General features: G+C 35.9%; 1 protein-coding gene across 1 annotated transcript; it reads right to left on the reverse strand.

The window, feature by feature from the left end:
* Positions 1-14,075: 14,075 nt before the first annotated feature.
* On the reverse strand, positions 14,076-14,996 carry LOC101444489 (olfactory receptor 4P4-like). Its single transcript, XM_004483931.1, has one exon. It carries the CDS (start codon positions 14,994-14,996, stop codon positions 14,076-14,078), a length of 921 nt encoding a protein of 306 aa, XP_004483988.1.
* Between the last annotated feature and the right edge of the window lie 730 nt (positions 14,997-15,726).

The following is a 15,726-nucleotide window of genomic DNA, read 5'->3' on the forward strand; positions in this document are numbered from 1 at the left end:
TTTGTAATCTTGAAAGAAATGATAGTATATGTCATGTTTTTTGAGTAGCATTCCCTCTGATGGGTGGTCTTTCTCCAGATCCCTCCTCAAGAAACCTCAGTCCTACCATACCATACACATAGACACTCTAATAAAAAGTATACATACTCACATAGTCCACAACCATGGGCTATTTTCTTCATTAAGAAATATCTAAATACTCCCAGAAAAAAATACTTTATTAAACCAAATGAAATAAAAATTTGAATTACTTGTCAAAACTAATTGAATTTGAAATAGACAGAACCTCAATATTCCAGAGGTTTCCATGGTTTCAGGAGAAAGATAAGATATGGGAATGGCTCCTGGTAGTAAAGCACCAATTGAGACCTTCTTGGCACTGATGACATGCATCTCGTACTTTATGTTTATTTTTCCTGAGCCTCCCTTGACTGACAGGCAGGAAGTACCAGTCAAAAAGTGCTGGGTAGAAGTAATGCAGTCATTTTACTGAGGCAAGATAAGTACATAAACTAAGAGAAATGTCCAGAGATAAGTTAGTAAAGTCACAAGTTTGAGAAATGGTTTTGCGATTTATGAGATGTAAGTATAAGGAGTAATTGGAGTAAGAGTGACTCCTTGGTCAAAAAACAAAACAAAACGAAAAGATTATATAGGTGTTGATAGTCAGCTAGATTCATGACACACTTGACAGGCACTTATGTACATACTAAAATATTTGGCATTTCAGACATAACATACTTCATTATTAATACATGGTTGTAAATGGTATAAAAGACTATCTGCATAAGAGAAGAGTACAGTATATGGCATCATACAAAAAAAGATACTATCTTTTAATTCAATTCAGTATGAATTTATTTAGATCTAATTATGTACCAGACACATTGCTAAGAAGAATATATATATCTATATATATCTATATATACATAAAGATGATATAGAACATGATATATGCTCAAACACACTAAATAAACACACTTTATGTGGAAGAAACACTAGCATATAATTTGAACTAAGATTATATATAGTTAGAAAAATAAGAATAGTGTAAGAATAGGGGAGTAAATTGAACTAATTGTGAACTATTGGTGGGTCTACAAACTCTTCCTTAATAGCATAATAGAAGATGGAGTATGAATTTTATGTGAGACATAGACCATTCAGATTAGAGGGATGGGCATCTTAAGCAAATGAGATAGAAGGAAAAAGCCTAGAGATGTGAAAGATTGTGAGTAGTTTTAGGAAATGAATAGGTGTTCAATGCAGCTGTTAAAATATTCTAGCATAGATGCAAACCACAAGGAAGGAGGGGCAAGATGACAGAGTATGTAGCTCCAAGAGTCAGCTCATCCTACAGGGAAGTTAGTAATCACCCAGAGTTATCTGAAGCACCTGTTTTGGGGCCCCAGGACACCATAAGAGCATCCTGAAATAACCTTGAAAGAATGAAAGGAGACTGTCCATCTGCAGAGAAGTTTCATGAGTAGAGCCCTCCATGCCGTGGAAGCTGGTGCCCATACTCTACTGGCAGCACAAGCCACCTTGAGAGTTCTTCTATGATGGAGTTGGAAGGTCCACTTCCCAAAAATGGGGGAGGAAAGATAGTTTGGTGCCAACTTCAGCTATTGATTAATAAATTCAGTTGGTGGAAGCATAGCATTATAACCCTAAGGACTGCTAAAGTTTGAACCTCTCTAAGTCAGAAATAGGCCAGTACCCACCATTTTAAATTCATTCCTGGCATGAGGGGATGTGGGGCTGACTGAAAATCACGGTGAAGGTGAGTACCAGCTTCTACCATCTAGATTGGATTGCAACTCTAGCCTAAGTGCTTGCCCCAACTTCAACAAGGAATAAGCTGGGATGACATGCAATAGACTCTCTGGGAAACTCAGGCAATGCAGTAGTTACCAGTGCTCATCCTACTCTGATGGCACAAACCACCTCCAGAGCTTTTGTTTGATTGGATTTGGAAGGTCCTTAAAGGAGCTTAAAGGAGCTTCCCATTCCTTAAAGGGCAGAACAGACAGTACTCCCTCAGCTCTCAGGGCAAGTGCAGGTGCATTTGACCCACATGAATTAGATTGTTGGGAACTCCAGAGAGTCCATCCAAATACTTAGCAGGGAGGGGGTGGTGACAGCACTATGTCAGTCTGCCTGGGAAACTGTGGTTATTTTTGACCTTCATCACATAGATTTCTCCCACAATTACAACTCCATCCACACCCAAGGCTGGGGAGGAAGGAGCATGAGTCTCCGTCAGTCTCTCCAGACAACTACAGGAAGTCTTGGCTTGCATGACTTGAATTATTACACATGACTCTGACTCTGTCACTACCTCTAGCAAAGGAGAAAAGTGGGAGAGACTTCATCAGTCCCTGGGTCTACACAAGAAGATTCATATTTCACAGATTGCAGCACTAACTACATGCTTTTATCCTACTACTAATCAACATGGGAAAAAGGGCAAGAAAGTCCAAAACTAAAGAAACTACACCCAGAATAAATACATCTAGCAAGCCAGATGCCAAGATACCAACAAAAATTACAATTCATACCAAGAAACAGGAAGTTATGGCCCAGTTAAAAGAACAAGACAAGGCTCCAAATGACATAAAGGAGGTGAGACAACCAATCATACATGTTAAAACAAACCTTTTTAATAAATTCTATGAGATGGCTAAAGAGATTAAGAATATTTAGAAGAAGCTGGGCAAGGACAAAGAAGAATTTGAAAGAATACATGGAAAAATAGCTGGTCTTATAGAAAAGAAAGTCTCAATAAATGAAAATAAAAATATACCTGAGGCATAAAGATTTGAGGAGGTAGAAGAAAGGACCAGTGAGTTTGGACACATGACTTATGAAAGCAAACATACAAAAGAACAGTTGAAGTAAATAATGGAAACAAACAGGTCTCAGGGAAATATATGATGGCAGGAGATATACAAACATACATATCATGGTAGTCCCAGAAGGAGAAGAGAAGAAAAAGGAGCAGAAGGAATATTTGAAGAAATAATGGTAGAAAATTCCCCAACCCTATTGAAGGACATAGATATACATGTCTAAGAAACACAATATACTCCCATCTAAATAAATCTGAATATACCAATTCCTAGACACATACTAATCATAATGTCAAATGCCAAAGACAAAGAGAGAATTCTGAGAGCAGCAAGAGAAAAGTGATGCATGACATATAATGGATACCAATAATATTTAGCTCCAATTTCTCACCAGAAATCAGAGAGGCAAGAGGACAGTGGTATATTTAATATATTTCAAGAGAATAATTGCCAGCCAAGAATCTTATGTCTGGCAAGACTGTCATTCAAAAATGAGGGTTGGTTTAGAACATTCACAGATAAACAGAAACTGAGAGTTTATAACAATGATACCAGCTTTGCAGGAAATACTAAAGGAAGTAATACAGCCAGAAATAAAAACACCAGCAAGAGAGGCTTGAGAGAGAATCTAGAAATGAAGATTATGTCAGCAAAAGTAACTAAAAGTGTTAAAAGAGTGGTGAAAATAAAATATGAGAGATAAAACGCCAAGGTCAAAGTAAGTGAAATAAGAACTGCCTTTATGTAATTATGTTAATGGAGTAAACTCCACAGTCAAAAGACACAGACTGGCAGAATGCAGAAGAAAATATGATCCATCTACATGCTACCTACAAAAGGCTCACCTTAGATCCAAGGATACCAATCAATTGAAAGTGAAAGGCTAAAAAAAAGATATTCCACACATGCAGTACCAAAAAAAAAAAAAAGTGAGTTCATCATTTTTAAATGAAATAGATTTAAAAAACCCTTTAATTGTACTCAGTTATTTTGTTGGCTTCAATTTTGAAGATGTTGTGGAGAACAGAAAGGTTACAACTGTGACAGGTATGGATCATTGGTGCAGGATTTCAGAGATCAGGGGTGCATGGGAGGACATTCACCTGGGGCATACCTAAAGGCATATCAATGTGTTCAAGTGTTCATGGGGCATTGTCACAGTGGGTAAAGATCCCACAATAACCAAAGAAATATTGAATTCACATCCTGGAGAGCTCTTCCACATTCTCTGGTGGGACAGCAAGAATCTCCTTAATAAAGGGGTAGTGAATAGTGAAGGATGATGGACCATGATGGGCCATTGATTGTGATGACTGTACTTATGAACCTTTACTTTTGAGACTGAAACTTAGCATACTTTCAATCTCAAAAGTAAATAAGCATATAAATCCATTACCTTCCCCATAGCATGGGACAGCATTACTGGGGATGAGCCTTCCTGGTACCAAGGGATTATTACCAAACACCAACTAGCAATGTGACTGGGAAAAGACCTTGACCAAAAGGGGGAAAAGGTAAAGAAAAATAAGTTTATATGGCTAAAAGTCTTCAGCCTGAGTCGGGAGGTCATTTCAGGGGTTATGTTTATGCATGTCTCATGAGGAACTCATTAATTGCCAAAGTAAATATTACTGCAAATAATGGGATTCCTGAGGGCTCTGGAGACATTCAGAAAATGTGGGCAGGGAAGACAGCTCAGGAGTTTGGTGACTTTCCAGTGGGCCCTACTTTGGAATTTACGCTCCCCAGCATGATATAGTTGGACTCAGTTGTTTTTTCCCTATACAAGGCTCCGCCTCCCCTCTACTTGAACTTATAGTTAGTACTAGAGTTGATAGTCATATGTCTAAGAGACTTAAATACTTGAGCTGTCCATATGCCATCTGGGCCCTAAATCTTAACAGACTTGCAGCATCTACCCTCCAGTTCATTGGACTGAACCAGGACAACTAACAAGAAGATGACTGACAATGGCCACCTCAAGGAACAGAGAGAGTTTACAATTTTAAGCAAGAAAGTTCTATCCATCTGCCCCATGGGATTTAAGACCCCTCTCAATTAGAGGTGGAGTGGGCATCACCATCACAGAATTCTCAGGATTGGGGAATGGATGATGGATACAGTAGATTTACAGTGGTTCTACTGTAGACTTGTTGTAATCCCAGCAAAGGAAGGAATTTATTATGGATGTAGAGACAGTGGCCACTGGAGGTTCTGAGGAGAGAGAGAGGGAAAAGTAGGAGTGATTTGGGGACATTTTCAGAACTTGAGAATTATCCTGAATGGCATTGCAGTGACAGATACAGGCCATTGTATATCTTGTATAACTTGCAAAAAATGCAGGAGAGAGTGAAAACTACAATGTATACTATAATCATTGCTTAGTGGTAATCCTCTAAGATGTGTTCATCAATTGTGGCAAATGTACCACACTAATAAAGGATGATGTTAATGTGGGAAAATGTGGGACATATAGGGAGCGGGACATATGGGAATCCCTCTATTTATTATGTAATATTTATGTCATTCAAGTTTCTTTAAAAAATAAAAATTCAAAAAAATTTAAAAGAAAATGTGTTATTAGAGACAAGGAAAGACTTTATACATTAATAAAGGGGGCAATTCACCAGGAAGAAATAACAATCATAAATATACGTACTTAACCAGTATGCCCCAAGATACATGAAGCAAACACTGACAAAACTGAAGGAAGTTAGATATCCCTACAGTAATAATTGGAAACTTCAATACACCACTCTCAACATTGGATCAAAGCTCAGGACAGAGGATCAGTAAAGAAACTGAGAGCTTGAATAATATGAAAATTGGACTAAATCTAATACATATATACAGAAAATTACACCCCACAGCAGGAATATATATATTATTCTCAAGTTCTCATGAATCTTCCTCTAGGATAGACCATATATTCAGTAACAAAGCAGAACTCAATAAATTCAAGAAGACTGAAATTATACATAGCACTTTCTCATCAAAACGAAATAAAGTTGGCAATCAACAAGAGGCAGAAAAAGGGTAATTCACAAAAATATGGAGATTAAACAGCACACTTAAATAATCAGTGGGTCAAAGAAGAAATTTTGAGAGAAATGAATAAATATCTTGAAACAATGACAATGAGAACACAACATGTAAGAACCTCCATGATGCAGTGCAGACAGTGCTGAGGGAAATTTATAGCCTGCAATGCTTACTTAAAAATTAATGAAATCAATGACCTAAGTACACAGCTGTAGGAACTAGAAAAAGTACAACAAATTAATCACTAGGCAAGTAGAAGGAATGAAATAACAAAGAGCAGAAATAATTGAAATTGAGAACAGAAATATAATAGAATTTACAAAATCAAAAAGCGGTTCTTTGGGAAGATTAACAAAATTGAAAAACCCTTAGTTAAACTGACAAAGAAAACAAGAGAGAAGATACAAATAAATGAAATAAAAATTACAATGGGGACATTACTACTGATCTCTTATGATAAAAGATATCATAAGTAGATACTATGAATATATGTATGCCAAAAAAAAAAAGACAATGTAAATGAAATGAAAAAATTCCTAGGAATGTATGATTAACCTACACTGACACTAGAGGATATAGAAGACCTCAAAAAATAATCACAAGTAAAGAGATTGAAACGGTCACCAAACAACTCCCCAAAATGAATTGCCCAGGCACATGGTTTCACAGGTGAGTTCTATCATACATTCAAAGAAGCTTTAATACCAATCTTATTCAAACTCTTCCAAAAAATTAAATAAGGAATGCTACCAAACTCATTCTATACAAACAGATTCACCAAATACCAAAGTCAGATTATGATATTACAAAAAAGAGAATCACAAATGATCTCCCTAATGAATACAGATGAAAAAAATCCTCAAGAAAATACTTGCTAATCGAATCCAACAACACATTAAAATAATTATTCATTATAAGTCAATTTTATAGCAGGCATGCAAAGGTTGCTCAACACAAGAAAATAATCAGTGCAATACACTACATTAATAAATCGAAGAAGAAAAATTATAAGATCTTGTTGACAGATGAAGAAAAAGCATTTGACAAAATAGCATGCCCTTTCTTCATAAAAATATACAAAAGATAGGCATGAAGGAAACTTTCTCAGCATGATGAATGCCATATATGAAAAACCCATAACTAACATTGTATTCAATGATGAAAGACTGAAAGCTTTCTCACTGAGATTGGAAACAAGACAAGGATGTCAAGTGTCACCAGTGCTGTTCAATATAGTGCTAGAGTTTCTAGGTAAAGCGGTTATGAAAGAGAAACAAAATATATCCAAATTGGAAAAGAAGAAGTAAAACTTTCACCACTCACATATGATATGATCCTATATCCAGAAAGTACTGGAAAATCTACAACAAATATGGTAGAGCTAATAAATGATTTCAGTAGAGTGTCAAGATACAAGACCAGTACACATAAATCATTGGTGTTTCTATGCACCATCAATGCACAATCTGAGGAGGAATTCAGGAAAACTTTCCACTTACAATAGCAACTAAAAGAATCACATATTTAGTAATAAAATTAACTAAGGATGTAAAGCACTTGTATTCAGAAAAATACAATATACTGTTAAAAATAAAGTAAAAAATACAGTCCATGCTCATGGACTGGAAGACTAAATATCACTGAGATGCCAATTCTTCCCAAATTGATACACAAATTCAAATGCAATCCTAATACAAATTGTTTTTCAAACAAATGGAAAACACTACTATCAAATTTATTTGGAAGGGTAAGGGATGCCAAATAGCCAAAAACATTTTAAAAAGGAAAAGTGAAATGGGAAGACTATCACCTCTGAACTTTAAATCATATTACCTAACAACAGTGGTTAAAACAGCATGGTACCGGCATGAAGATAGACACATAGACCACTGGAACTGAACTGATGGTTGAGAAACACTGTCACATCTAGGGTCAAGTAACTTTTGACAAGCCTGTCAATCTCACCCAGCTGGTGTATAACAGTCTATTCAACAAATGGTGTTGAAAGAATTGGATATCCATATTCAAAGGAAAGAAAGAGGACCCTTATCTCATACCTTATACAAAAATTAACTCAAAATGTATCAAAACCTAAATATAAAAGAGGAACCATACAGTTCTGTATTAGTCAGCCAAAGGGTTGCAGATGCATAGAATAAGAAATCTATTGGCTTTTATACAGGTTATTTATTTGGTATAAAATCTACAGTTACAAGGCCCTAAGGAGTCCAACTCAAATTTACTTCCTCACCAAAGTCTGTTGCCACATGTTGAAGAAAGATGGCAGGCAACCTCTGCCTGATCTCTCTTTCTTTCTTCCTCTTCAGATTCCATTCTCTTTGGTTGCAAACTATCAGGTGAATGGCTCATCTCTCCCCAGGTTTCCAGTATCAAAACTGGCAAAGTTCTCTCTCTTGCATGTCTATGGAGCTCTTGTGTTTTCTTCTATGTGTCTTCTTGAGTGAGTGGTGGGGACTTAAACTGAGTTACACCCTAATGAAGTGGTTGAATCAAATCCCTAATCTTAACATAATTTAACCAAAAACATCTTAGCTGAATCTAATACAATCAAAGGGGATCATGCCCACATGAACAGACCAGTTTAAAACACAGTCTCTCTTTTTGAAATTCACAACTTATCTCCAATTGCCAGAAGCTCCTAGATGAAAATGTCAGAAAGATCTTCAAGACCTTCTGGTAGGTGGTGCATTCATAAGCCTTACATCAAAAGCATGAGCAAAGAAAGAAAATATGAATAAATGAGAACTCCTCAAACTTAGACTCTTTTTTGATTTGAAGGACTTTGTCAAAAAAGTGAAAAGGCAACCCATTCAATAGGCAAAAATATTTGGAAACCACACATCTAATAAGGGTTTGATTTCCATTGTATATAAAGAGATCATACAACTCAACAATAAAAGAGAAAGCAATCCAATTAAAAAAATAGGCAAAAGACTTACATACACATTTCTCCATAAAGGAAGTACAAGTGGCTAAATTGCACATGAAAAAAATGTTCCACATCGCTAGTTATTAGGGAAATGCAAATCAAAATGACAATACAATAAATCTCACACTGCATAGATGGACCATTATTCGAAAAACAAAAAAACAGTAAGTGGTGGAGAGGATGTAGAGAAATAGGAACACTCCTTCACAGTTTGTGGAATTGCAAAATGGTGCATCCTCTGTGGAAGACAGTTTGGTGGTTCCTCAGAAAGTTAAATATAGAAATGTCATATGATCCATCAATTCCTCTACTAGGAATATACATAGAAGAACTGATAACTGTGACACGAACACATTATCTGCAAACCAATGTTCATAGCAGCATTATGCACAATTGTCCATCAACCAATGAATGGATAAATGAAAAGTGGTATATACATATGATGGAATACTATGCTACAGTAAGAAGAAATGAATTTGGAACACATATAATAACATGGCTGAATCTTGAAGACATTGTGCTAAGTAAGTAAGCCAGACACAAAAGGACAAATTTTGCATGGTCTCATTAATATGATCTAAATACAAAGAATAAATGTATGGAGTTAAAACCTAGAGTATAGGTTGTTAGGAGATAAGAGGAGGATTGAGGGAGACTACTGACCTTTAATGTATGTAGAAATTGTAATTAACTTTACTATAAAAGTATGGAAATGGATAGAATTAATGATAACACATTATAGTGAGTAGCAGCTTGTTTAGAAATGGGAATGTAGGTGGAAAAAGTAGTCTAAGGATGTATAAGTCAATTGAAAGAAAGCTAGAGAATAATCTAGCTTTCTGAACAACACAGTGATCCCTGAGGTGGATGAGAATTTTAGTTGGTGGTACAGATGCAAGCGTGTCCTTCTGTGAGCTAGAGTGGGTATATGTCTCTATTGTAGGGTGGTGGAATGTGGAGAAACATGGGAAAAATACAATTATTTGACCTATGGGCTGTGGTTAACAGTAATACTGTAATAGTCTTGCATTTATGTCAAAGATGTAGTGGGTTGATAATGGGGCAATTATTGAAAAATTGTGCCAAATGTATGTTATGGATCATGGCTGGTGGTAATGATCTGATGATATTATCTCATAATCTGTAACAAAATGTTTCACAACAGTGTCATGTTTTGGTGAAAGGGTGTTGTATGCGAATTCTACATATGTGTACGATTGCTTTGTAAGTTCACAACTTCTGTAATAAAAATATATTTTAAAATATTATAGCGTGGGTTGGGAGGAAACACACCAATTGTAAGATACGGATTATAGTTAGTAGTAATATGTTGACCATATTCTTTCATAATTTGTAATAAATATTTCACAACAATGCAAGGTGTGGGTTGTGGGGTGATGTACAGGGCCCCTATATGATGTTATGCATGTTTGTTTTATAAGTTCACAACTTTTACTATGTACTTATTGTTTATGTATGTTCATGTATGAATGATACATTTCAATAAAATTTAAAAAGTGTAAAAAATATTCTAGCATAATAAAACAAACAAAAATATTAGAGTGATAGGAAAAGCCTTAAACTTTCTTACCATTGTACTGTATACCACGCTAAAATTTTATTTGTTATAGCCCATGCAATCTTACAACATCTTTTCAAATCCTAATAAAACCACATTCTCATAGATATTTCAAAAAATGCTGCTAATACAAATTAAGCAATTGCCAAGACCCAGAGATAAAAATTGAATGTGAGTATTTGAACCATTTCTCCTTGACTGGAAATCCTATTATCATTGTGTGAAACCATAATTCATTCCAATGCAGTGGATTCTATGATTAGCAACGTAAATGTAGGCCAATGTGCAGAGATTTAAATAACATGAAAGAATGTTATTACAAGGAAATGTGTCCTCCAGTAAATTTTTGGATAGAGGTGTGACATGATTAATGACGTGTTTTAAGATAGTCCGTTCATTCTTCAAATCCAAATGGTAATACCCAAAAGTAGTTAAGCACTTTAAAGTACAGTTTTCTACATGAATAATAATAAATAGATTGTTTAGCTTATATATGGTCATGGTCAATTAGTAAGACTCCAAAAGAAAGCTAAATTATTTCTTAAGTATCTCTAATGATGGGTATTCTGGGGCCGAGTATTAGAGGCCTAGTGACTATCACCAAATGTACTTTAATTCTGAATGTGATATTTGAGATCATCCTTTCTGCATAGCAATTTTCATTTCCGTATTTCTCAGAGTATAGATGAGAGGATTCAACATTGGGACAATTACAGTGTAAAAGACTGAGATTTCCTTGTCCTTGTTTTCACTGCCATCAGGTAGAACTTAAACCTAGATACAGTTCACAAAAAAACAAAACTAAAACCATTAAGTGAGGGTAAAGACTAAGAGACCTTTACATCATCCTGCATGGGAGTGGGTCCTAAGACTCTACAGTATGAGTACATAAGAAGACAAAAGGACAATAAAAACTACAACTACCATCATTCCTAAACTGACAATTACCAAGGTACTATCAACATGTGTATCTTTGCAGACCAGTTTCAAAAGAGGTTTCGCATCATAAATGTAGTGATTTATCTGATTACGGCCACTGAAAAGTAAATTGAGCACGATGAGCAGTAGAGGATTAGAGTGCCAAATCCACACCACATTGCACAGTTCAACAGGTACATGTTGACCATGTAGTGCTGGGGCTTGACAATTGCAAATAGGGGTCAAAAGCAGATGAACTTGGCCCAGTGGATAGGGCATCCATCTACCACATGGGAGGTCCATGGTTCAAACCACTGGCCTCCTTGACCTATGTGGAGCTGGCCCACATGTAGTGCTGATGAGTGCAAGGAGTGCCATGGCCACCAGGGGTGTCCCCCGCATAGGGGAGCCCAACGCACAAGGAGTGCACCCCATAAGGAGAGCCGCCCAGCGCGAAAGGAAGTTCAGCCTGCCCAAGAATGGTGCCACACACACGAACAGCTGACGCACAAGATGAAGCAACAAAAAAAGAAACACAAATTCCCATGCCACTGACAACAACAGAAGTGGACAAAGAAGAACATGCAGCAAATGGACACAGAGAGCAGACAACGGGGGGTAGGGGTGGAAGGGGAGAGAAATAAATAAAAAATAAATCTTAAAAAAAAAAAACATGGACAGGATATGAAGATCTCTGTACACACCAAACTGTTGACAATGAAGAGCTGGATCCTACAGGTGTTACAGGAAATGTTTTTCTCTCTGCAGCTTGGCTCTGATAAGCTGTAGAACCATTGCAGATGAGATTCGTTTGTGTGCTTATTACATATATTTATATATATATATATATATTCATATATCTACCAATAAAGTTCCACAGTCATTTGGGGAAAAAATGATATTAGATGTATTGTAATTGTGTTGAATTCTCTCTGTGGAATGGATCTTATTCCCTGTCTTCTCCTCAAGACCCCCAAGACCTTTGATACCTCAGCATATCCATCCAGACACCTGCACATATGTACATTGTCTTTAGTTTTAAAGAAATATAAGCAGTATTTGGAAAATGCTGCATTAAATCAAATCAATCAGTATTATGAGTAGCTAGAATAACTATTCAAAGCTAATTTTCTTTGGTATGGACAGAAAGTTTTCCCCTGATGTTCCAGAGATTTCCATGACCCTCAGAGAAAAATAGTTATATGGTAAATGCAGAAAAGTCACCAAGAGATGACTTAGTGAAATAGGAGTTCCTGACACTAGAAACAAAAGTTGCTTCTTCTAAGTTTGTTCTTGGATCTCACCCTGGATGTGGGACAGGAATACTCAATCAGGAAAATTGTGTGAAAACAATGTAATTGTTCTGTTGAGCAAAGATAAGACCCTGGGCAATGATGAATGGTAGGAAAATGGGAGCCAAGGCACAGAATGAGACTGGTTTATGTGATTCATAAGATGTCAGAGTAAGGGTGATTGGAATATTAGTTCCACCTTGATGTAGAAGAATATACATTTAAAATTTATTTTAGGTTTGCATATAATTTCCTGGATTTTATTCCCACTTTGAAAGGTACTTGTGGACACAGCCTAAGTTTTTGTCCTTTCTGAACTCATTTACTTTATTATTAATGCATGATTGTTAATGCTTTGAGGAATGTTCTGGATATGTGAGAACATTGTGTGCAGTCAAATAAAAGCAGGAGATTGTATTTTTGAATTCACATCAGAACATTTATTTCATGCTAGGCACATTGCTAGAAAAGAGACATACAAAGAAAAAAATAAGATATCATAAAATCTGTTTCAGTCAAATGGTAAAAAACCCGAAGAAATGTTAGTGTAGGGTATTGAATAGCTTGAAATACAATCAAAGTACAAATGAAGAGAAATGTAAAAATGGGGAAGAAAAATAAAAATTTCTGATGTGTTGATAGGTCTACAAAATCCTCCTGAATAAGATAATAAGGGAAGAATGTGAAGTATGGGGAAGACATGGAACCACAAGTATAGGGGATGGGGCATCTTAAGCAGAGAAGATATGGAAAGAAATCCACAGATATGATAGATTGTAAAGGGTGTTTGGAGAATGTAGAGGAATCCAGCAAGGCTGGATTAAAGCATACAGACAAAGAAAAACAAATAACAAAGTAAAGGTGGTAAAGAACTAATAGGAGTTTCTGTTATGGCTTATGCCATCTAACATTTCACAGGTATTAATGAACATAATTTACAACATCATTATGAAAATAATATTACTACATTTTCATAGAAATTTTTAAAACTGGAAGCTCACAGAATTAAAGCAAATTTCCAAGACACTGAGATAAAAATCAACTGTCTTTATTTGATCATTTCAACGACTGCAAAGTCTATTATCACTCTGTCACGTCATACATTTCCCATATGTAGAACTATGATTAGCAATTTAAACTTGGGACAATTACGGAAGATTTCTGACTAATAAGTGTGAAGGCTAGAACTCATTCCAAGGAAAATTATCTTCCATGTAAATGTTTTGAGATGTGAGTGACAAAATCAACAAGGTGCTTCAGGAAGCCATTTCTTGCATTCATCAAATACAAGTGTTCAGACCACAATATGAATAACATTAATTTGGGCCTTTCTAGCATCAGGGTTCATTTAGTACAACACCCCAGAGTTCTATCTAACACATCTTTGTTAATTATTCTGAGGTCAAAAGATAGAAAGCATAGTGAAATTAGCCTTATTTACTTTAATTCTGAATGTGACATTTGGACCACAATTTTCGCATTGCAATTTTCATCTCCACATTTCTCAGAGTATAGATGAGAGGATTCAGCATGGGGGCAATTACAGTGTAAAAGACTGAGATTTCCTTGTCCTTGTTCTCACTACCAGCAGGCAGAATATAAATATAAATACAAGGCACAAAAAATAAGGCTACAACCATTATATGAGAACTACAGGTTGAGAGAGCTTTGCGTCGTGCCACAGGAGAGCATGCCCTAAGATTGTAGAGTATGAGTATGTAAGAAGCCAAAAGGACAAGAAAAACTACAACCACCACCATCCCTGAATTGACAATAGCTAAGGTACTAACAACATGAATATCTTTGCAGACAAGTTTCAAAAGAGGCTTCACATCACATATGTAGTGATTGATCTGATTAGGGCCACAGAAAGGTAAATTGAGGACCATGAGTAGAAGAGCAATAGAGTGCCAAAATCCCACGCCCCAGGCAGCAACAATCAGTGTGTTACACCTCTGTCGGTTTATGATGACCATGTAGTGCAGGGGTTTGACAATGGCAACATAACGGTCAAAAGCCATAGACACCAAGATGAATATTTCTACACCTGCCAGCAAGTGGGAAGTAAAGAGCTGGGTCATACAGTTGCTATAAGAAATGTTTTTTCTCTCTGAAGCTAGGTCTCTGATTAGCCGGGGAACCACAGTGGAGGTATAGAAGAGGTCCAAGAGGGATAGGTGGCAGAGAAAGTAATACATTGGTTGTTCAATTAGGTGGCTGCAGGTGATAGTGAGTAAGATGATGAAGTTCCCCATTAATACTGCCAAGTAACAGAGCAGGAACAAGAAACAGAACAGTAGCTCTATTTCTTTATTCTCCCATAGACCCAGGAAGACAAATTCAGTGACATTTAAATTTTCCATCAGGTTAAGGTGCATCCAGCATTCACAACATTGGTTTAATTAATAAGAAATGATTCAAAAGGTAATATTAAAGATTTAAGAACATTTTTAAACATTGTAATAGATTTATAAATTGAATGATAAATGTAAATCACAGCACATAGATTTATCTTTTAATCCTTTAATCAGGATTAAGCTTTTAAGCCCTTTTTAGATTAAAGACAGCATTATAAGGTTATTTGGTTTTTAATGAGAGTGAGAGTGTAATTTATTCCTGGTATTTTTATAAATATGTTACACATATTTAATCCCCATATTAACCCAAAGTTTAAGTACATATACTTATTATACTTATTTTACATATGGAGCAATTGAGTCATAAGAGGGTCCATTAATTCCACCAATATAATTCTTAACTACATTAAGCTGTTAGGTAGCAGATCTAAAATATGAGGACATATCTGATGACAGATTACATGTGTTTCACAACTATGTTATATTATCCACACCATAAGGAATTCCAATTGTTTTTCATCTTTGTAAATGGAAATGGGGCTTTATTTCTGCCAATAACTAGCCACTTCCCTATGAGACAGACTGTGTTTAATTCTTAAGCTCAACTAGTATTCCACATATCCACTGAAACTAAATATTTATTCTTGTAATAAAAAATAAAATCAGGAGTTATTAATCATAACAGAGAAATAGTCTGAATTAGGTGCTGTTGGATTCAGTGTGTCTTCTTGTCATG

Source organism: Dasypus novemcinctus, chromosome 10, assembly GCF_030445035.2.
Source record: "Dasypus novemcinctus isolate mDasNov1 chromosome 10, mDasNov1.1.hap2, whole genome shotgun sequence".
Lineage (NCBI taxonomy): Eukaryota > Metazoa > Chordata > Mammalia > Cingulata > Dasypodidae > Dasypus > Dasypus novemcinctus.

Excerpts from the sequence above, each read along its gene's own strand:
- LOC101444489 (XM_004483931.1), bottom strand. The coding sequence starts at position 14,996 with ATGGAAAATTTAAATGTCACTGAATTTGTCTTCCTGGGTCTATGGGAG.